The sequence below is a fragment of the Trachinotus anak genome, unplaced genomic scaffold (genome assembly GCF_046630095.1).
Source record: "Trachinotus anak isolate AG129_WGS33_773 ecotype Australia unplaced genomic scaffold, CSIRO_AGI_Tana_v1 ptg000032l, whole genome shotgun sequence".
NCBI lineage: Eukaryota > Metazoa > Chordata > Actinopteri > Carangiformes > Carangidae > Trachinotus > Trachinotus anak.
The window spans coordinates 26,510,133-26,533,254 of NW_027273883.1; the positions used below are offsets into that span (position 1 = coordinate 26,510,133).

At 41.3% G+C, this 23,122-nt stretch overlaps 1 protein-coding gene across 1 annotated transcript; it reads right to left on the reverse strand.

Moving 5' to 3' along the window:
• Positions 1-3,037: 3,037 nt before the first annotated feature.
• LOC139613632 (WD repeat-containing protein on Y chromosome-like) lies at positions 3,038-13,426 on the reverse strand. The gene has a single exon (XM_071470435.1). The coding sequence runs from the start codon at positions 11,379-11,381 to the stop codon at positions 6,966-6,968; it is 4,416 nt and encodes a 1,471-aa protein (XP_071326536.1). The 5' UTR covers positions 11,382-13,426; the 3' UTR covers positions 3,038-6,965.
• Between the last annotated feature and the right edge of the window lie 9,696 nt (positions 13,427-23,122).

The window sequence follows — 23,122 nt, forward strand, 5'->3', positions numbered from 1 at the left end:
TGTCCTCACTTTCCCAAAAAATCCTCACTCTGTTAGTAAAATACTTTTTTTGGTCCTTACTATGTAGCAAGTACAAGTACACACACACACACACACACACACACACACACACACACACACAGATTTTAGCTCAGCTTTTAAACACAGTCTATAACGTCTGCCTCCAGGGGTCTCTCAGTCAAAACAATAACTAAAGACTGTGTTGGGTAACATCATGACATACAGTGCATCCAGAAAGTATTCACAGCGCTTCACTTTTTCCACATTTTGTTATGTTACTTATTCCAAAATGGATTAAATTCATTTTTTACCTCAAAATTCTACACAAAATACCCCATAATGACAAAGTGAAAAAAGTTTGCTTGAAACTTTTGCAAAGTCATTAAAAAATAAACAAAAATATAACATGTACATAAGTATTCACAGCCTTTACTCAATACTTTGTTGAAGCCCCTTTGGCAGCACTTACAGCCTCAAGTCTTTTTGAGTATGATGCTACAAGCTTGGCACACCTATTTTTGGGCAGTTTCTCCCATTCTTCTTTGCAGAACCTCTCAAGCTCCATCAGGTTGGATGGGGAGCGTCGGTGCACAGCCGTTTTCAGATCTCTCCAGAGATGTTCAATCAGGTTCAAGTCTGGGCTCTGGATGGGCCACTCGAGGACATTCACAGAGTTGTCCTGAAGCCACTCCTTTGTTATCTTGGCTGTGTGCTTGGGGTCGTTGTCCTGTTGGAAGATGAACCTTCGCCCCAGTCCGAGGTCCAGAGCGCTCTGGAGCAGGTTATCATCAAGGATGTCTCTGTACATCGCTGCATTCATCTTTCACTCGACCCTGACTAGTCTCCCAGTTCCTGCTGACGAAAAACATCCCCACAGCATGATGCTGCCACCACCATGCCTCACTGTAGGGATGGTATTGGCCAGGTGATGAGCGGTGCCTGCTTTCCTCCAGACATGACGCTTGGCATTCAGGCCAAAGAGTTCAATCTTTGTTTCATCAGACCAGAGAATTTTGTTTCTCATGATCTGAGAGTCCTTCAGGTGCCTTTTGGCAAACTCCAGGTGGGCTGTCATGTGCCTTTTACTGAGGAGTGGCTTCTGTCTGGCCACTCTACCATATAGGCCTGATTGGTGGAGTGCTGCAGAAATGGTTGTCCTTCTGGAAGGTTCTCCTCTTTCCACAGAGCAACTGTGGAGCACTGTCAGAGTGACCATAGGGTTCTTGGTCACCTCCCTGACTAAGGCCCTTCTGCCGGATCGCTCAAATTGGCCGGGCGGCCAGCTCTAGGAAGAGTCCTGGTGGTTCCAAACTTCTTCCATTTACAGATGATGGAGGCCACTGTGCTAATTGAGACCTTCAATACTGCAGAAATGTTTCTGTACCCTTCCCCAGATCTGTGCCTCGATACAATCCTGTCTCAGAGGTCTAAAGACAATTCCTTGAACTTCATGGCTTGTTTTGTGCTCTGACATGCACTGTCAACTATGGGACCTTATATAGACAGGTGTGTGCCTTTCCAAATCATGTCCAGTCAACTGAATTTACCACAGGTGGACATCAATCAAGTTGTAGAAACATCTGAAGGATGATCAATGGAAACAGGATGCACCTGAGCTCAATTTTGAGTGTCATTGCAAAGGCTGTGAATACTTATGTGCATATGATGTTTTTTGGTTTTTATTTTTAATAAATTTGCAAAAATTTCAAGCAAACTTTTCTCACTTTGTCATTATGGGGTGTTGTGTGTAGAATGTTGAGGTAAAAAATGAATTAAATCTATTTTGGAATAAGGCTGTAACATAACAAAATTGAGTTTTTTGCCTGGAGCTGAATAATCTGCAGAGGTCTCCTCCTCTCCACAGACGTCTGATGATTGAAATCCTTCATCCGGTTAAAATATATAGTGAAAAAAGACCAAGGTGTGAAAAAAATGGATCTTAAATGTGGCTGAAAACAGGAGAAAAGTCAATTTTGACCCTGTGGAAAGTAACTGCAACACTTTTCTTAAATCTTTATTGAATAACATTCAGGGGAACCACTACATAACACAAAAAAATATATATAACAAAGCTCTAGTTGTTTTAATGAAGAAAAGTTACACATCACAACTTGATTTTTGTTTTTTTTCTCTCACATTGTTAACACGTGATTAAAAAGCAGTGATTTTACTCTGTTCCTCACTAACTAACAACATTTTGATTCATGTTCTGTGTTTGACTGATAACCAGTGAGCTCTATTGTCACCTCTAATCTTATGAAGTGTGACTGTTCCTATGTGTCTAACCTGCTACGTCAGTATTCATCAGGTAAAAGACAATAGGTTTATTAAAATATAGGTGTAAAAAACTACAAACCAATTATCACAAATCATAAACAAATCAGTCAACTGTGAGGTACTGTAAAAGAAAAAGTCAGTTAACTGTAAAACAAGTTCATACTGTATTTTCCATGAACAGCATCAAACTGTACATTTTAGTGTCAGTAAAAGTGTTAATTTTCCACCAATATAACCGAAACTCTGCTTCCAGCTGTTTCCTGTTGTGTTCCAGACTCTGCTGACAGGTCAGGGCCATGGACAGCTCTTCTTCATGTGTGTGAACTCTGCTCTGGACCTGGAGTCAGAAGTGACCACACTGATTCATGTGATGGTTTCAGCTCCACGGTGCATGTTGTCATGGTTGTGTGTGACAGAATACTGTGGTGCAACATATTCTTACAGAGAGAGTGTGTAGCCCGACAACATTCCGGGATATTGGCTGATTATTGATTTTCAGGTGAGACCTAACTTGTGATTTTCACCGTTGTTTTGTGATTGACTCTGAGGTTTTTATTATTAAGGATGAGAAACTCAGTAACGGGATGATAAAGTCTGTTTTTATGAAAAGAAGCTTTTATCATTGAGAAGCCTTCAATGCTGCAGCGGCGCTTTATTTTCCTGTCACCAGATACCGCTGGAGGCCGCCACCGGATGACGTCACCTTTGTAAAACTCAAACACCTCCTGGACTGAAGGGTCTCCCGCCGGGAGCGGTGGCGCGCACCTGTAATCCCAGTTTCCGGGAGGCTGAGGCTGGTGGATCGTTTGAGCTCAGGGGTTCTGAGCTGCAGCGGGCTATGTAGATGGGGTGTCCGCACTAAGCGCGGTATGGATATGGCGCTCCTGGGGGAGCCCGGGACCACCAGGTCTCCTAAGGAGGGGTGCACCGGCCCAGGTCGGAGACGGAGCAGGTCAAAGCCCCCGTGCCGCTCAGTAGTGGGATCGCGCCCGTGAATAGACGCTGTGGTGCAGCCTGAGTAACACAGCGGGACCCAGGCTTTTTACACTGTCCACTGGTCAACAAACAAGAGGGACAACACACCCCCCGAACACCACGTCTTCACACCGTCCATCAGCTCCATCACTGTTCCTGTTTCTTCTTGTTTCCATGGAAACCCTCAGAAATCAGAGCCGTGTGTTGGTCCTACACCGCCTCCACCTGGAGGAGAGGAGCCATGACAACCACAATCAACCACACAACCATACACACACACACACACACACACACGCCCCATGACCATCCGTGACTGAATAACGCTGGTGGAGAGAACAGAAACTTCAGACCATTGTTCACTTCTCTGAGTTCATCAGGATCACAAGCATTTAACTTTGACATTTATCTTTTTGTAAAGTTGATGTTCTTAGTGTGTGTGTGTGTGTGTGTGTATTTGTGTGTGATAGCTGCACTTTTATTGGATGTTAGGTTGTAAAGGCGGTGATGTAGAAGAAGCTGAGGCTGCTTCAGAGCTACACAACAGATAAACGGTGGTGCTGCTGTCTCAGCAGGCAGGGCTTTTAGAATTGAAAGAAACACCTTCATCAACACTTCCACATCATTAATAAACCTCACAGATCAGTAATAAGACATTTAGGAGCAGTTGAAATGGTTGCTCCTCCCACCTTCAAAGGTCAGTTTGAGGGTTCAGACTTGGTTTAAAGGTCGCTGTTAGAATCTTGTTTAGGTTAGGATTAGGGTTACTGGGTTATGGGTTTACAGTGAGGTTAGGAGGTTAGGAGGTCATTTTCCTTGCAGTACTAGTATAATTCAAGCAACAACTTATTATCAACTATCAAAATGAACAATATATTATTTACATCTTTAGTAGTTAAGTCGTTCTTCGTGCAGATCTACATCAAGATGGTGAACAGGGCACGTTATGGTTTTGTGCCTCTGTAGACAGCAAATGATTATTGGTGTTACTCCTATCCTGACAGAAATATCCAAATCAAGCAAAGCTAGTGCTAACAGTGTTAGCAGTTTGAGCACAAGACGTCCACTGAATGAAAGTCCAACTAAGCTCCCACAAGCTGAGAAGATGGCAACATAACCTGAGGCCTATTTGCTGGTGTTTGAGTCGGCACAAGAAGTCTGAATAACAAAGAGGAATCACTGGATCAAATCCAAAATGAAAGCGCTGGAAGAAAAGACCTGGAGAAAGAAAATGCCCAACTAAAAGAAAGAGTAGTAGGTACAAAGATACAAACGCTGCTGGAAGTTGAGAATCTCAGGCCTCAAAGAACAAGAAGGAGAAAACATGAGATAAAAATGTGCTTTAAACAAAAACTTAGCTGGTATCTGAAACGCTGTCAAGTGTGTCTACCTTTATGAAATCGTTCATTTACTCGACTCTATAGTTCTGAGTCTGGTGAGACTTCATACTACATTATATCCTAAAAGGGCTAAATGGTGACGTAGTGGTCAGTGATACAGTGTTCTTGTCCGTCTGGATTTGGATGGTGACACAATGAGAGGTGTTGATGTGTTGTGAAAAGACAAAGTCTTGGTAAAATACAGTCAAACATTATCTGCTGGTTATTCAAATGCAAGTATTCAGTACTTGATGACTCTTATTATTTTGGGCCCCTGTCACTGGGGTACCACTAACAGGTTGATTGATTTGGTTTGTAATTAAGTCAGTCATGCTGTGAGCTGACTCTCCACCAGTAACCAACCTATTCTTGTTGTCCCAGACATGCAGGATGCAAGACGCATCTCTCAGATGCACTAGGATGCATCCTCAGTGATGTTCCTGGGGTCATAGGGGGTTTCCGGTCCTGCAACATCAGACCCCTTGCACAGCTGACCCAGCTGGGGTTGATCAGGTCCCGACTTGCATCCCAGCAGCAACGATCGACGGGCTTGCCCTCTCCATCCAAAGCCACCTGGTGGCTCTCTCTGCAGCTTCAGTGATGGATCATATGGCTCCCTTCTCTGCTGCTCTGGAGATCCCTACCCCAGTCAGAGCTTTACAGAGTGCAACTTAGCACATTTGTTTTGAAAATGTGTTATGATGATGTGAATCATATACTTTGACCTTAAAAGATCTCAGTCCTTCTTCTGCTCTGCAGTCTCTGTGAGCTTGGTGTAGCAGTGTATGTTCTCCACCAGAACAGAGCAGGAAATGCTGTCACCAGCTGCAGACAGTGGAGATACAGTGCGCCCACGGGACGACAAGGCTGCAGGACGAGCCAGGGCGAGCTGGTTAGCAGCGACAAAACGTTGAATCAAAACACTTACATACAGCACCTCAAAGAAATAACAGTGCTGACAGCACGAATAGTCCCTGTGAACTACGCAAAAAGTGTGACTGGTTGTGACACATTTTGTACACAGAAGCAACATTGTGCTTGAAAAGTTCTAGAAACGTCACTATGGCGAAAAGACACAGATACAACTTCCAGTCAGGACTTTCACAATAAAAATAGGATGTAAATCATGATTCTGTTTGCGATTTTACCCAAAAAGATGATTTGGAGGTCAGATACTTGAAGTTCCATCTGATTCAATTACATTTGGATTTCAGATTTAATGTTGTCCAAAAAAAAATGAGGCCACCCTCACTGTACTTATTCATTAACACTGTTTTTTTACATAATTAGTGCAGTTTTTCCAAACTCAAATAAAATTTAGTCTATGGTTTTAAAAGTATGATTATCAAGCAAACGGTGCAGCATAACCCTTCAGTCTTTAATGGTAAAATCCTACCTCCTACGCCATGATTCAATTTCTTTTTATTTATTTCAAGGGGTTTAAGTTATTTGGAAATCTCTGAGACTCATTCTCCAATCTCCACTGTCTTTAGAGCTTTTATTGTTGTTCTGCATGCACCAGGTTGCCAGATGGTCAAACCACAGTCAAGCCCCTGTACACAAAGTGCACATTACATATACCACTACAGACATATATTTTTCAATGTATCCTGCATTTTAGACAAAAAAATGTATATGACTGGAATGAAATGATGAATGAACATTCACATAAAAGTATTTATGTAAACCATTGTGTCTCACTGAAGCACACGTGTCTGTGTGTGTGTGTCCTATGTATAGTTGTTGGGCATTCGGTTGTGCATTGTACATACATTATTTCTAAGAAAAGTCACCTTGTTGTCTAAGATGGTGAAGACAAATTAAAAAAACACTACTGTGGTGCAGAAACATTGCCAATAGCAGATTGAGTCATTCTTGTTAATGAAACTGTTAAATGAATCAAATACTTGCAGAGCATGTATGTATTATTTAATGAATTTATTTTATTGATTAAGTATTGTGGGGAAACCAGAGCACCTGGTGAAAACCCACAAGAAAATACGGGAAATTTAGAGTGGCCAGTTAACCTAACCTGCATGTCTTTGGAAAGTGGGAGGAAACCAGAGCACCTGGAGGAAACCCACGAAGGCATGAGGAGAACATGCAGACTCCACACAGAAAGAGCCCTCTCTTACTGTGAGGCAACAGTGCTAACCACTGCACCTTCATGCCCCCCCGTGTGTGTTTCTGGGAAGGGTGAAAGGGGGGCCTATCACCCTTCCCAGAAACACACTTGTAAACCCCTTTCCACACCGTACACAGGCAACACCCCTCCATAGTGTTTATGGAAGGGTGTTGCTTGTGTAGGGTGCTCCCTGTGAATGGTTGTACGGTGTGTTAATATGTTCCCCGGCTGAATCTTGATGAGCTCTTTGTGGTGTTGGTGCGGCCTGTGGGGGGCGCCGTCTGAGGCGGCTGTGGCTTAAACTGAGTCTGGCTATTTGTGAACTGAACCTTTCCAGAGATGGGTGGTAAGCGAAGATGCTTTACTCTGTGTTCAGATCCATGCATCACTGTACTAGCAGATCTCTGTGTGAGTGGTGATCTCTTGGTAGCCTCAGTGCAGCCTGTGGTGAGCCCAGTCTGAGGTGGCTGTGGCTTAAACTGAGTCTGGCTATGTGTGAACTGAACCTTTCCAGAGATGGGTGGTAAGCTGCTTGGGTGCTTTGTTCTGTGTTCAGACCCCTGCTCCGCTGTACTAGACGAACTCTGTGTGTGCAGCGACCTCTTGGTAGCCTCAGTGCAGCCTCTCATGAGTGGGGTCTGAGGCGGCTGTGGCTTAAACTGAGTCTGGCTGTGTGTGAACTGAACCTTTCCAGAGATGGGTGGTAAGCGAAGATGCTTTACTCTGTTTTCAGATCCATGCATCACTGTACTAGCAGATCTCTGTGTGAGTGGTGATCTCTTGGTAGCCTCAGTACAGCCTCTCATGAGTGGGGTCTGAGGTGGCTGTGGCTTCAACTGAGACTGGCTATGTGAAAGCTCATCCTTTCCAGAGATGGGTGGTAAGCGTAGATTCTTTGCTCTGTGTTCAGACCCCTGCTCCACTGTACTAGTCGATCTCTGACTGTGTGACGAGCTCTTGGTAGCTTCAGTACAGCCTGTGGTGAGTGGGGTCTTAGGCGGCTGCGGCTTAAACTGAGTCTGGCTGTGTGTGAACTGAACCTTTCTAGAGATGGGTGGTAAGCTTGGGTGCTTTGTCCTGTGTTCAGACCCCTGCTCCACTGCACTAGACGATCTCAGACTGTGTGACGAGCTCTTGGTAGCCTCAGTGCAGCCTGCGGTGAGTGGGGTCTGAGCTGGCTGTGGTTTAAACTGAGTCTGGCTGTGTGTGAACTGAACCTTTCTAGAGATGGGTGGTAAGCTTGGGTGCTTTGTCCTGTGTTCAGACCCCTGCTCCACTGTACTAGACGATCTCCGACTGTGTGACAAGCTCTTGGTAGCCTCAGTGCAGCCTGCGGTGAGTGGGGTCTGAGCCGGCTGTGGCTTGGGGTGATTTGGATGAGCCCTTTCATAGATGAAATCCTTTGGTGGACATGGTGGGGGGGCACTGGGTTTGAGCACAAGTCGTCCGTAATTGGATCTAGTCCATTTCAAATATGGGGGTGCTGTCTGAGGAGAGCTTTGTTTAGGGTCAGTGCCACCTCTAATTAGCGTGGTCTGACTAGAGTGTAACCTGGACTGGGTCTGGCTATGTGTGATCTGAACTTTTTCAGAGATGGGTGGAAAACATCCATGCTTTTTTGTGTCTTCAGATCCCTGCTCGTCCGCATCGCTGTCTTCCTCCTGTAAACTGACGCCCATGTCTATGTCGTTGGCAATTTTATCTAATTTAGCAAGGGCACGTTCTGACAACTTGCGCGTCGCTTTGACTTTGGCATAAAATTCAGCATGAGTTCTTATTGGTGGAAACTCCTGCTGAACTGCGGTTGCCTCGTCAATTCTCTCAAAGAGGTCTTGAAAATTAGGTAGTGGTGATATAGGTGGCGATGGTGGTGGAGACTCAAGGAAAGGCATTTCAGTGATTCCTGTGTCTGCTGTGCGGGGTCTTTCTGCCTGTTCCTGGTCAGCATTCTCCTCAGGGCAGAATGGTGTAGAATCCCATTGGTCTCTCCCGAAGACGCCAATGCAGCTGCCTGTGTCCGTCCATAGCCGGACATTGTTGTCCAGACCTGCAGTAATTATGTTTTTACAAGTGGGATCCGATATAACACTCACCACCCCTTTACTGTGAGCTTGCCAGGAGCCCAACAGTGGAGGTGGACACAGTGATACCTGCCTCCCATTTGTATTCTCAAATGGTCCTTTGTCTGCCTGTGTTTTAATCCCAAATCGCTGAATGTCCCACAGATAAATCCTTCCGGTATTGTCCCCCGTCAATAGTATCTGTTCACTGACATCGGTTGACATGGTGGTAATGACTGCACCTTCATCATTCACAGCCCTGAACTTTCCTATCAAACCTCCCTTGCTAATAACAGACCAGGCATAGATGTAGCCATCTGCAGAGGTCAGCAGTGTGGCTGTGCCAAGAGAGACCACCCTGGTCCTCAGACATTTAATAAGAGGACTGGTACACACAGTAGTCTTTGCCCCTGTCAGACATGTCGATTTTTTATGTAGAGGAATTCTTTCAGCATCTATGATATTTTTTGGCTTCTTCAGATCAGCAGGGATCCCAGTCCGTCCTTGAGCACGTTTGTCTGGCCAGTTTGTTCGTGGGCTCACGCTGCCATTAATCCAGTAGAGGACCTTGGCAGTGTCGGCATCCCAGATTACGATATTTCCATTGCTGGAGGCAGTAATCAGTGTGTTTTCATGTACATCCAAGGAGGAAACGTCATCTAAATATTTGTGCTCCAAAAATCGGTGCGCATCTCCCTCCATATCTAGGTCAAAAATGATCTTGGAATTCCTTGCTGACACAAACATCCTATTGTTTATGCAGACAATAGCTGTCACCTCCCTTGGCACAGTCACAGGAAGAACAGCAAGCTCCGTTCCACTGTTAAAGTTCCACAGTCTCACTTTCCCATCCTGGGAAACTGTGATCAGTCTGCGCTGCGCTTCATCAAATGACATGGCAGTGAGCCCCATGTGCTTATCCCGGCTGACCTTGAACTGCATGACGGTCTTTCCTGTTAAGATATCCCACACTCTCACCACACCATTCTGGCAAACAGAGATGACCTGTTTGAAAATGCTGTGATAGAGTGCAGAACACACAGGCTTGTCATGGGATGTTAGCATGTTTTGGAAAATATCAGTTCCTCTGCCAATACATTTTCCTATATTTGAATTTGCAAAGATTAACTCATTGTTATGTGTGTTATAACACACACTGGAGATTGGGGCCCGTCCCATACCACTCACCTGGAAACTTTGCCTACACATCCAGCCTTCTTCTGACCAGACGCGTGCATTCATGTCTGCAGATAAACTGACAAATATTTTGTCACTATGATTAAACATAATGTGGGTGATAGCTTTGGCATGTCCTTTTAACACAAGTTTGCAGCGTGTGGTGTTGTGGGGCACCCACAGCCGCAGTAAGCCATCTGTACCCCCAGTAATGAGACGTTCAGTCGAAGTGGAGTATTCAACGCACGTGAAAAAGTCCTGATCTCCCTTGCTCTGAAAGAGTTTTAGGGCTTTGATTTTTGATTTGGCCTTAGTGAGTTGACCTTGTGGCCTGTGGAGGGCAGCAAGGGCCATAGTCCTGGATGAACTTCCACAGATGGCGAATGAGGCAATCGATGGAAAGTATCGGATCTGATCGCATATATCATTAAAGAGGGGAACTCTGAAACATAGACAGTCTTCAGAGGGGTTCTTTAACAGATCAGAAACATAAACTCTTGTATAGTTGTTCGCAAAGGTTTCCCCGCACGATGGATTGAAGAGGCCATATTTGCATACATTCTTGGAAATAAAAACATACAAATCGCCTTTTGTATCACCAAAGGAAAAAACTGCTTGAGTGCCATTGGACCAGTAGTTCATGGCATTTACTATGGTGTCCTCTACGATTAAAGAGTTAGTGACTACAAACATGTCAGGGAACTCATTGCAATTATAGAATGACAGTTCCCTGTCAGTAGTGGAGATAGCCACCTGTTTGAGTTCTTCCAGGTACACCATGTCAGTAACATGCATTTTCTTGTTGTGAGCAAGAGGTTGGTTTGACTTGTTCAGTGGAATTGTGACGATGGTGCCAAAGCTTTCAGTCCAGAAGTTGAAGATACCATCTGAGCTAATGGAGAGGTATTGACCTTTCTGGTAAGCCCTGGTTTGTGTTCTCGAAGCATTCGAACTATGATCAGGTTCCTTGCCATCCCCGAAGGGACGGAATAACAGACGAACGATTTCTTTGTGGTGATCCACAGGTATAATTTTGAAAGGTAAGGGAAAGGGTTGATTTTTAAAATCTAAACGATCTGATGCTGTCTTTCTATCCAACAGGAAGTTTAGGAGCTCACCAATGTCCACAGTTTCGTCACAGTTTGCATCAATCTGCATGTGGAGGACCTCAAGCTCGTCCTTATTCACAGAACCATAAAACTGCTTCATTGCTACACTAAATTCCTCCATGTCCAGCCCTCCAGAGCCATCAGCATCAGCCTCTTCAAATATCCTCACAATCTCTGGAATATCTTCAGCAGAAAACATTTTATTTCCGCTTATGGGTTCAGTTCTGCTCTCCATAGAGACCTTCCTAAATTGGTCTTCCACGATGTCTGTGTGTTTCTCCATTATTACGCCTATGCGTTGTCAAAATGTTGTCAAAACGTTGTCAAAACGATTTAACCAGTTACGATTTAAATCAGTTTGTTTGTATCACAAACTCTGGAAACGTGTTCCTGGAACGCAGAATGTTTGTTGCTTTGCGCTGTCTAACAGTTTCTTGCACTAGTGTGATTCTAGTTTGCATGCAGTTTTAGAATAATGCCAACATTCTCTAGGTGATTAAAGCCACAGAATATGATGACATCACACATCAAAGCCAGAGGAAATGATGTCATGGGTCAAGCTGCAAATGATCTCATTTCAAAAGAAAACATGGTTACCATGGTAACAGGAAGTCTAGTCTGACAAGCCCAGAGTTTGAATATCTGCTTTCTTTTCTACATGGATTGTGTTCTGAAAAGTGCAGCTGAATAGCACAAATCTGTCAGAAAGAGTAAAGGTTAATGTAAAGATGAAGTCACTGCTTTTAACTTGGTTTCTGAGTTGGAATAAAGTCATGCAAAACAGAAATAGACTTCAAACAAAAGTTTTGAAATGTTGTTGTGGTGTCATGCAGTACATTTAACATAGTTTCTCTTCAATAACATATTTGAGGACAAATTTGGTGCACAATACCATCTACCCTCTCCACAACATCTAGCAAATGATGAATAATTAGAGGTGCTGGTTCGCAGAATTTGCTACCTTTGGACAGAGCCAGTCTTAATGCCATCTTTATGCTAAACTAAGCAGCTGCTGATTGTAGCTTCATAGTTAACAGTCACACATGCTGGTAGGCGTAAGCGATCTGATGAACTTTTATCGCGGACAACCTTACTTTGGCATATGATCTACATTTTGGATCAATAGTACAGATTGCAGATTGTTCTCAAAACTTGGAAACTGGTTCCAGAAGATCATTTATTGTGTTCTTGTTTACATATATAGAATCAGAATTTTACCTTTCCTGTGATGATATGTTGTTATCCTTATTCATTTTTAAAATGAAATAAAAAATGAGTGTATTTATAGTTTCTCTAAGTATTCTGATTCTCTGAAATTGTCTGTTTAATTACTTTCTATATTTGCCATGCTGTTTATCAGTTATTGGCCATTACTTGCCATTACTTTCCTAGTTTGTTTTTGAGAAAATTGTTTACAATGCATTATTATTAATTTCCCAGGGGGGCTGGTTTGTTGTGTGTAACATGAGCGTCCTCCACTGGGCCCCTGCAGACTTGAGTGAGATGCAAACTGTTTTTACCAGTTTGATGTAGACTTTCGTTTTGGTGAGTTGACTTGTGATAAGCTCTGCTAAAATACTTTAATAAGTTTGTTTTATTTGTAAGTGTGAGTATAAGTGTTATTTCTGCAAGTGGTGTATTCAAGAGGGTTTTCAAATTCAATGAAATGCTTTTGAGATGAAATTGGGTTGCTGTAGTGTAATTTGTTTAACTCACTACATTATCTGTGACCTTGCTAGCTTCATTGTAATGAAACTGCTGACCAACAATCCCTTTCCTGTTGCAGTAGCGGTTTGTGGAGCTTATTACTACAGAATGTAAATCTGTTGTTTTCAGAATAAATTACTAGTTGGTGCTTTCAACAGTGACAATTGTACCTGATTCATCAGACAACACGAGAGAGAATACACAACTACGACACTGAGATTCCTGTCCTAATCCTGTGAAGAATTTTAACAAACCCACAACAGCTTTTGACAACAAGTCAACACTAAATGTGAACATGCATACATTGCAGCACGTAAACACACATTCATGTAACACTGCAATTATCAATAACCATCATGAACTGTAGGGTACAGTAGGCTAGCTGTATGGTAGCGATTGCTAGCCAGGCTTACTGAAGTTGCTCACGTCACACTTGACAACAAAATGATTATTTTATGTCCTCTTGGCTCTTATTTTGAATTTTTTATGCTTCACTTCCTCTTCCTGTCTGTCCACCATTTTACTATTTTTGCCAAATGAAAAAATGAATTTGCAAAAACCATAAACTGGACCGTTTCATGAATTTGGTTTTGTTGCTTTTATTAGGACACAAAAAACTAATAGATCCCGTGATTTCATTTTTGTTTCTGGTTCAGAATCAAAAATCAAATCAAACCACATAAATTCTGTTTTAAGTTTCAAACTAAATAATGATTAAACAAATTACCAAAAAAACGAAAACAGACAATTTCTGATTGACGAGAAAAAAGTCATAATATTTTGAGAAAAAAAGTAACATCATGACATGAACAATTTTTAGAATTATTACAAGCAACCAGTCAAACGGGTGAAAGCACAGTCACTTGCAAACTGAGCTGTTTCTGTCGTGCGTCAGTCAACAGGTAACTTTACTTTACCATCTTACCATTAAATGTTTGATTAATGCAGTTTAGCTTGTTGAGCAACACAGGTTTACAGTTTCGGTCCTGATTATTTCACGTTACATCCAAATACATGAACTAAATCGTGCTTATTTGTGGCGGCTAACATCAACATTAGATATTAGTCTATTACAGTTACATCAAATATATGACATATGTGAGACATGAGCTCAGGCTACAGTCAATGTTTGTAGTCATTGTTTGACAAAATGACCCGAACCATGATTCTGCAGGTGATGTGTGAGTTATGCTAGTTTGTTGAAAAACGTCTCCATTCACACAACATTTTTGTTGAAAGGCTCTTTTGCCATGGCCCATTTCTATACAGGCTGACAGATGTTTAGTATGTCTCTCTGTCTCCCTCCCTCAGGCCAGGGAGCCTCAGAAGCAGATTTATTTTTATCAGAAGCCCAAGCAAACAGAGGACGGGAGGAAAGGAGCAGACAAGGTAAGATACTGTAAGACAGAGCCCAGAGAGCTGGCCCGTGTTGTCTCGTTTTAACTTGATTGTCAGGCACTAATTTTCTTTGTTTTGAGTATGCTTCTTGGCAGGAGTGCAGAATTACCTAGAAACTAATATCAAACTGAATTATATTTCTCCCCACCTGTCCTGTCTCCAGTGGTGGCAGGCACCTGCTACAAAGTGCCAAAAGAAGAAGAGGAGACGCTGCATTGAGATTGTTATAGGTAGGCATCAAGGATAGGTCTACTGGTCACGTGATTATGACACAGATTATCACACTTGACAACAAAATGATTATTTTATGTCCTCTTGGCTCTTATTTTGAATTTTTTTACGCTTCACTTCCTCTTCCTGTCTGTCCACCATTTTACTATTTTTGCCAAATGAAAAAATGAATTTGCAAAAACCATAAACTGGACCGTTTCTTGAATTTGGTTTTGTTGCTTTTGTTAGGACACAAAAAAAGAATAGATCACATTTTTGTTTAGAATCAAAAATCAAATCAAACCACATAAATTCTGTTTTTGGTTTCAAACTAAATAATGATTAAACGAATTGCCAAAAACCAAAAGGAGACCAGTTTTTTTTCTTTTTTTTCTTTCTTCTGACACCAAAAACGTTTCTTCTGTTTTGGTTTTAAAACAAATAACAGACTTACGTATTTTTCGTTTTTAAATTACCAAAGAATTACAGATGCGATTATACTCAGACCATAAGTCATAATTTTGACAATAAAATCATAATATTTTTTAAAAAGTCATAATATTGGAAATATGGAAATACAGATCTGAATTTTATGAGAAAAAAGACATAATATTTTGAGAAAAAAGTAATATTATGAGAAAAAAAAGATGATATTTCGAGAAAAAAAGTATTATAAGAACAAAGTCGTTATATTAGGAGAATTAAAAAAGTAACATTTCAAGAAAAAAAACAAAAAAACAATTTTTAGAATTATTACAAGCAACCAGTCAAAGGGGTGAAAGCACAGTCACTTACAAACTGGGCTGTTTCTGTCGTGCGTCAGTCAACAGGTAACACACAGATTATGACACAGATTATGACTGATCATTCTGTCTTCTCGTCACCGAAATAAATATTGAATCAATTTTTCCCAAGCCACAGATCTTCTGAACATTCTGACATCAAAATGTCATTTTTCAGGGGGGCGCTAGTGAGCACGGATCCATCATTTCCACCTGAAGGAGAAGATACTACAACTGGCCCGCCAGCAGTTTCCTCTGTGCTACAATGGTCAAGCGGTGATGTTCTTGTTCGATTTCATTTGTTCTTCCTGTCTTTGTTATTATTCAACCAGGGCATTATGTTTGTACACTGCTACAATGCAAAATCCTTTTGTATCCTAGTATACCTACCCCAGGTGGTGGCATCACCTTTACTAGTTGGAATGTGCGTGGGCTGGGTCATGTGCTCAAGCGAGCTAAGGTGTTTTCTCACTTAAAATCTCTCTCTGCTGATATAGTGTATTTGCAAGAAACGCATATTAGACCCACAAAGGAAAAGTTACTTAGATGTAGCTGGGCCAATCAGATTTTTCAGTCCACGTTTTCCAGTAAAGCCCGGGGAGTGGCAATTTTGATCCGTAAGACTGTTCCTTTCAGGCGTGTTTCTACTGTGAGGGATCCAAATGGCCGGTTTATTTTGGTAATTGGCTACATTTACTCATTTCATGTCACGCTCCTTAATGTATATGGTCCAAACTTTGATGATCCGGCTTTTTTCCGTAAGATATTTGGCTCGCTGCCTGACCTCTCAGATACACATTTAATTATAGGTGGTGACTTTAACTGTGTGCTTGATAGTCGTTTGGATAGGTCGGCCCAGTCAAAACATTCGTCTACCTCCTCCATGGTTTTGAATGACTTAATGTTTTCTATGAATCTAGTTGATATCTGGAGGCTTGGGCATCCTACAGATAGAGATTATTCTTTTTTCTCACAAATGCACAATTCCTTTTCAAGAATAGATTATTTTTTAATTGACTCCAAATTGATGTCAAATGTGACTGCTTCAAGATATCATAATATTTTAATTTCTGACCACTCCCCAACCTCATTGGTCCTTGATCTTAATCATAAAAAACAGCAGTTTACCTGGTGTCTCCACCCATCATTGTTTTCCGATGTAAAATTCTGTCAATATATTTCTGCTAAAATCTCAGATTTTCTGGAGAGTAATGACAATTCGGAAGTCACAGACTCCACTCTATGGGAAACTTTTAAAGCTGTCATTCGGGGTCACGTAATCTCTTTTGAATCTTCTCTGAAAAAGGGAAGGCGGAAGCGACTGTCAGAAATTGAAATTGAATTATCGCAGTTGGAACTTGCCTATAGGACTTCTTCCACCCCTTCGACCTTACGAAATATTCTTAAACTTAAATATGAATATAACACTATCCTATCTAGTCAGGTATGCAATCAATTGTTTAAGATCAGGCAGAAACACTTTGAGTTGGGGGATAAGCCCCATAAATTACGGGCCCGACAGTTAAAAGGTTTGCGAGCCAGTAGAGCTATCCACAAGATTAAATCAAAGACTGGAGAACTAGTTATTGATCCTAAATGTATAAACGATCATTTCAGGGAATTTTATGCTGAGTTGTACATGTCAAAAGCGAAAGGGAATGTTTCTGATTGGCTGGGGCGTCTAAGACTCCCTAAATTAAGTGAAGCTGCTTGTGATGCTTTGAATTCTGACATTACCACTCAAGAGATTCTGGATGCGATAAAATCATTTCCCAATGGCAAGGCCGTGGGCCCAGATGGTTTCGGGATTGAACTGTATAAAAAATATTCTCTGAAGATTGCTCCCCTTCTTTTGAGGATGTTCAATCATTCATTTGAAACTCAGAAGTTTCCGCCCACATTATACGAAGCCAATATCTCATTATTATTAAAAGAAGGTAGGGATGAAACTGAGCCTTTGTCTTTTCGTCCTATCGCACTACTGAACTCAGACATGAAAATTTTTACCAAATTATTAGCAAATAGGTTAAACAAACACATATCATCCATCATTCACACTGATCAAACTGGCTTTGTCCCTAATAGATTTTCCTTTTTTAATGTCAGAAGATTGATGAATATTATGTATCATAAGTATAGTAAGGGCTCGAGGGTGGCTGCCCTCTGCCTAGATGCGGAAAAGGCATTCGATCAAGTGGAATGGGCATATATGATAAAGGCTTTGGAGAAGTTCGGATTTGGCAGTCAATTTGTATCATGGATCACAATGTTATATGCTCATCCATCTTCCTCCATTCTCACAAACCAAGAAAGATCAGTGCCATTCCAATTACACCGCGGGACACGCCAGGGCTGCCCCCTCAGCCCACTGCTTTTTGCCATTGCTATTGAGCCTCTTGCCTTCAGTATCAGGAATCACCCTTCTATTGAACCCGTCCGGTTGGGTAATGTGGACCACCATATTTCCCTATATGCGGACGATGTTGTTCTTTTCATATCACAACCAGAGAAATCAGTTCCTGTTTTGCTGGATCTTATTAGAACATTTGGAGAAGTTTCGGGATACTCAATTAACTGGCAGAAGAGTGAATTCATGTCATTGGGCGCGGATCTTAACATTGACTTTTTGCATAATCTCCCGTTTAAAATTACAGACAGGCTGAAGTATCTTGGGGTAGTTTTGCCAAAAGACCCTAAACTAATTTTTAAGCTGAACTTTCTTTTAACAGTTGGAGGATAAAGGGTTTGGTTACTCTGAAAGATCTGTATATTAATAAACATTTTGCCACATTTGCTCAGCTACAAAACAAGTTTTCTCTTCCCACAACACATTTTTTCCGATATTTGCAGATTAGGAATTATGTCCGTCAATGTGTGCCTAACTTCGAGTCTCTTCCAGAAGATAAAATTATTTATAAGCTTCTGTTGGGCCCACCTGAATCTAGAAAATTGGTCTCTGCCTTTGTAAATATATTCTTTGAACAAACGGTTTGTGCCTCATACTCTTTGAAGAACTCCTGGGAGGAGGAGCTGGAAATGCAGATAGGAGATGATGTTTGAAAGGAGGGTCTTGGTAGGACCCGATCTTGCTCTATTAACACCAGGCACCAGTTAATCCAATTTAAGGTGATGCACAGGCTTCATTATTCAAAAACTAAACTGCACAGAATCTTTCCCACCATTTCTCCACTATGTGACCGATGTAAATCTGCAGAGGGCTCTCTGACTCACCTCTTTTGGTCATGTCCGAAACTGTATAATTTTTGGCGTAACATATTTAAGTGGTTTTCTGACATGTACAGCTGTGTGTTCGAACCTGACCCAATGATTGCATTGTTTGGGGTTTCTCCTTCTCTACTTAAACATAGAGTTTCAGTGCAAAGCACAATTATGTATGGAATGGTGATTGCAAAGAAAATGATTTTAAAACTCTGGAAGTCAGATACTGTGCCTCAGTTTAAGCTCTGGTTAGGTGAGCTCACTGGTATATTGCATATGGAGAAGGTTCGATATACTATGATGGACAGTCTTCATAAATTTTCAGAAATATGGCAGCCATTTCTGACTCACCTTGATAAATATAACACTGATCTTGACCAGCAAGGGAGTTCATAGGGTGCCATCCACCTTTACCATCTTTGTTTTGTATTTTTGTTAAGATTCTAATGTCAGTGATGCAGCAGTGTACTTAATTATTGTTTTTAAATATGCCCTGTGTTTTGTTTTTGTTTGCTTTTTGTTGTTGTTGTTTGTTTGTTTGTTTTGTTTTGTTTTTTTTTTTTGTGTTCTGTTTTGCTTGCTGTCTTTTTTCTGTAACTTATCTTATACAAAATTCTAATAAAAATATATAAAAAAAAAAAATGTCATTTTTCAGACAATTAACTTTATTGGAGACTGTCTCTGTCTCAGAAATATACTCTCGCAAGATCTCGCAACACAGATCTCTTCTCTGTCGGTTCTGCTCTGGTTTCACTGCTGCAGACGTGGCTTTCCAATGGCAGAAGTTTCGAGAAGTTATACATGAAACCATGAATTAAAAGTTAAAACATGAATAAAACGTAAACTTAAAAAAAAAACAAAAAACTTAAATGTACTTTTTTGCTCAATAATACCATGATTGTTACTATGATTTGACTGTTTTTGGAGGGAAAACAGAGAGTAGGATTAGACTGAAGTGATCTTGTACTGGGTTGACCACACATTAAGCTAGTGGATAAAATACATACAAAATACATAATACTGTAAGGCAACGATCACTAGCCAATCAGAGGCAGAATAGGGCAGGTCATGTCAGCTCTGTGGTAGGATTCATAAATTTGCATCCTGCTGCTGGAGCATAGATAGCTAGTCGAAGGAATGGTGCAAAAACACTTTCTAGTTTTTTTGGCAAACCACCAACTAAAAGGAGCACAGCTGAAGTCCAGCCTGCTCAGGAAGCAGTTGTCCCGCCGGCGACAGCACCAGCCGCAGTAACCGCGCCACCACCGCCGTCACTGAGGAGCCTGCTGCTACCAGGTGTCCAGCTAAGAATGACTTGGCAGCATTTGTGGAGCCTTTCCTGCCATCCAACTTCAATTTTCCTTCCAGACGCTTTGGGAAATAAACTTTCAGCCATGCATGTACACTAACTTGGTTTGCTAAATGGAAGTGGCTTCATTAGTGTGTAGTGTTTTGAGATCTGACTGATGAAGACAGTTGCTGGCCTGCAGCTCAAGGTAAGATATTTGGTTTATTATAAGCTGCCGCCGAGCAGTTCAATCGTCAGTTGTCAATAACTTTTAAAATCACACTGATACCTTTGGTGAAAAATGTGCATATTTGGATATGTTCTTGTGTGCTGTGCGCAATGGGTCGTTGGACACGTGTATTGCAATGTAATGGCATTATTGTGAGCTATTATTGTGCAATAGCATTTGTATTACTGATTTTCTGTTTTACAGACATGGCTGCTGCTGCTGCTGCTGCTGCTGCTGCTGTTTTGGTCTGTGTTGTAGTAGATTCGTTGTAGGCTTATGTTGAATTTGTATGGAGGGACACACAATATGGAGTTTTATAAAATAAGCTCCTCCCATTACAGCAGCCCCAACATAAAACGTCTTCCTGCAGCCCTGTCTGTCACCTGGGTTTACTAAATTGAAAGTGTCCTGTTCAGTTAACTCTGCAGGTCCATGATGGCAGAGAAATTGTCAGATATTGTGACTTTCTTGAAAGGTTGAAGAAACAATCAGTTTGACTGATGGTACTGTTCTGAATAAATGATGAACCTGTCACTCAGTCAGTGTCCTTGTAACTCTGATAGGATCTCTGATAGGATCTTTTAAAGTTTCATTGTCTTGGCCATTATTAGTAACCAAATTATTCTGGGTAGCACTTGATAGCCATTCTTGACTGAGACAGAATGCATGTTAATTTTCTTTACAGCAATTTATGCATGTCCCTTTTTACTGTCGTTTAGCCCCTCTTTGAAAAAAAACCCCAACTAACTTCTTAACTGCTGGTGTGTTAAAATGTGTTACTACTGATGTCACATCTCATGCCTGTTTATCTTATTATTAGCTTCTTCAGCTAAAGCTATCTTCCTGATAGGTAGAAGAAATGAGCAGCATGGAAGTGTTAGTGATCATCCATCCATCCATCCATCCATTTTCTATACTGGGTCGCGGGGGCTAGTGATCATTACTGGCCTATTTAGTTTGATTGCCTATACATTTTTTTCTTGGCCCTGCAATAAGCAGTGTCACACCTCCGTTTGAGTCCAAGATGCTTTTGTTTTTATTGCTCCATCATTTTACCAGATGAAAAATTATGAATATCTTGTCCATCATTTATACTAATTTCATGGAGGAATGGCCTTGTTGTGTTTTTGGAACAATTGAGATTTTGGATAGAGGTTAGAGTAAATGACACGTTCATATGGTGCTTGTGTACACAGTATTTATAAAGGTGGGCCTGCCAAAGGGTCTTTTAGGACTGAGGTGTCATTGTGGAATCCTACAGAAAACAAGTGCACATTGTCAAGAGCTATTTACATATTTTCAAGTATCTCATTTCGTAATGCTGAATACAGCTCTACAGCACTATGTGCATCCACAGGAGGGCTCCAACCATTTTCACCTTGTAGAAGAATGCAGAGCTCAAAACCAGTCTCATCACAGGGATACTGTCCTTTAGGGGAGCACTCCTCCTTGCAAACAGCAACCTCCTCGGGGAGAACAGACCTGAGTTTGTCCTCTGCAGCTCCATAGAGAACATGAGATGATCCTCTAGCTGCTGTACTTACACAGGAGTAATAATCAGAACTTCAACAGCAGATCATTTAACCTACATTATCTAGGACCAAGGACTATTGTAACACAGACAAACTGCACAGAAGGTCTGTTTAACAAATACAATTATATTGCTTCATGAAAGTGGCTCTGAGGCTTCTTCTTCTTTAATTATGTGAATCAAAAATGTAAAATGAGATCACTAGATTTCAGTGATCTAATTTTCCATAATAATTCAGGAACAACTGAGGAACAATTATGTTAATATTTTTTGTAAAGGCAGACAAACCTAAAAACCTGTCACTGAATCATAAGAAACTTTCAGAGTGACATAAAAAAAATGTTGTTTTTACCTCTTTTGGGGGGGTTCAAGCCTTAATCAGGGGGGTCAGATCCACCTAATTATCCAGTAATTCAAAACTTTGGTTTTGATTTGATTTATATTTTTTTGTGTCTGGCTAATCAGTCTGATTGTCCAAATAATGAATAATAAAAACTGAAAACTGCAGGTCAGGTTCAGTCTATGAATAGTGTAATTAAGATGTGCAATTTAGTTTTAGATTTAAACATTTTTAGAAAAAAGGAAAATTTAAAAAATTGAAAAGTTGAGAAATCTTTTATTCCTGTTAATAACATGAAAGGTAACATCTGACTGTGTGGTTTGTTGACGACAACAAGCTCGGTAAAGTGATCAGAAAATGGCTGACATGCCCAAGGAAAGAACGAGTCCAGACTTGCCTCCTTTGACCAATGTGGGAGTGGATTACTTTGGACCCAGTGAGGTCAAGAGAGGACATGCTATGGTCAAAAGATATGGAGTAATCTTTATTGCATGGCTTGCAGAGCTGTACATTTGGAGATTGCTGATTGCTTACTCTCTGAACACTGACTCCTGTATTAATGCCATAAGAAGATTCATGTGTCGCAGAGGCCAAGTGTGTCATTTGAGGTCAGACAATGGTTTTTTGTAGGAGCAGAGCGAGACTTTAGAGAGGCCCGGGCTGCTCTAGATCACAGCAAGACTCAAAGTGCTCTCCTGCAAAAGGGGATGGATTGGACCTTTAACCCCCCTGCTGCCTCCCATCACGGCGGTGTATGGGAGGGACTCATCAGAGTGGTCCGAAAGTTGAATCTCCAGGTGAAAACAAAGCTCGACAAGTGGTTTCACCATGAGGAGGAGTGTTTTTTTCTTGTTTGAGCACTGGCCAGTACGACAAATAACACATTAAATAGTTCTTATTGGTGAATATTTATATTTCAGAAAGCTGAAGCACCTGAAGCCAAATCATCATTACGTCAGCCACTATCCAGAGCTCATAATCCACTTCAGACCACTTATTCATTTGTGGACATTAAGATTTGAGAGCAAGCACACTTACTTCAAAAAGTGTGCAAAACGTCATCATTTTAAAAACTTGTGCTGAACTCTTGCAGAGAGGCATCAGCTCCTCCAGGCGAATCTTAATCAAGCTGTGATTTTGCTGCATGACACAACTGTGAAAGGCACAAAATACAAAAAAAAACCCCAACAAAAACATGCTGGTTGTTGTAGATGAGAGTTGTGAGGCCTGCTGCTTGGAAAGCACCACTGTTACCTGTCATTATTATTGATAACACCATTACCGACACAGCTGTTCCTGGTCTCTCTCTCTCTCTTCTCT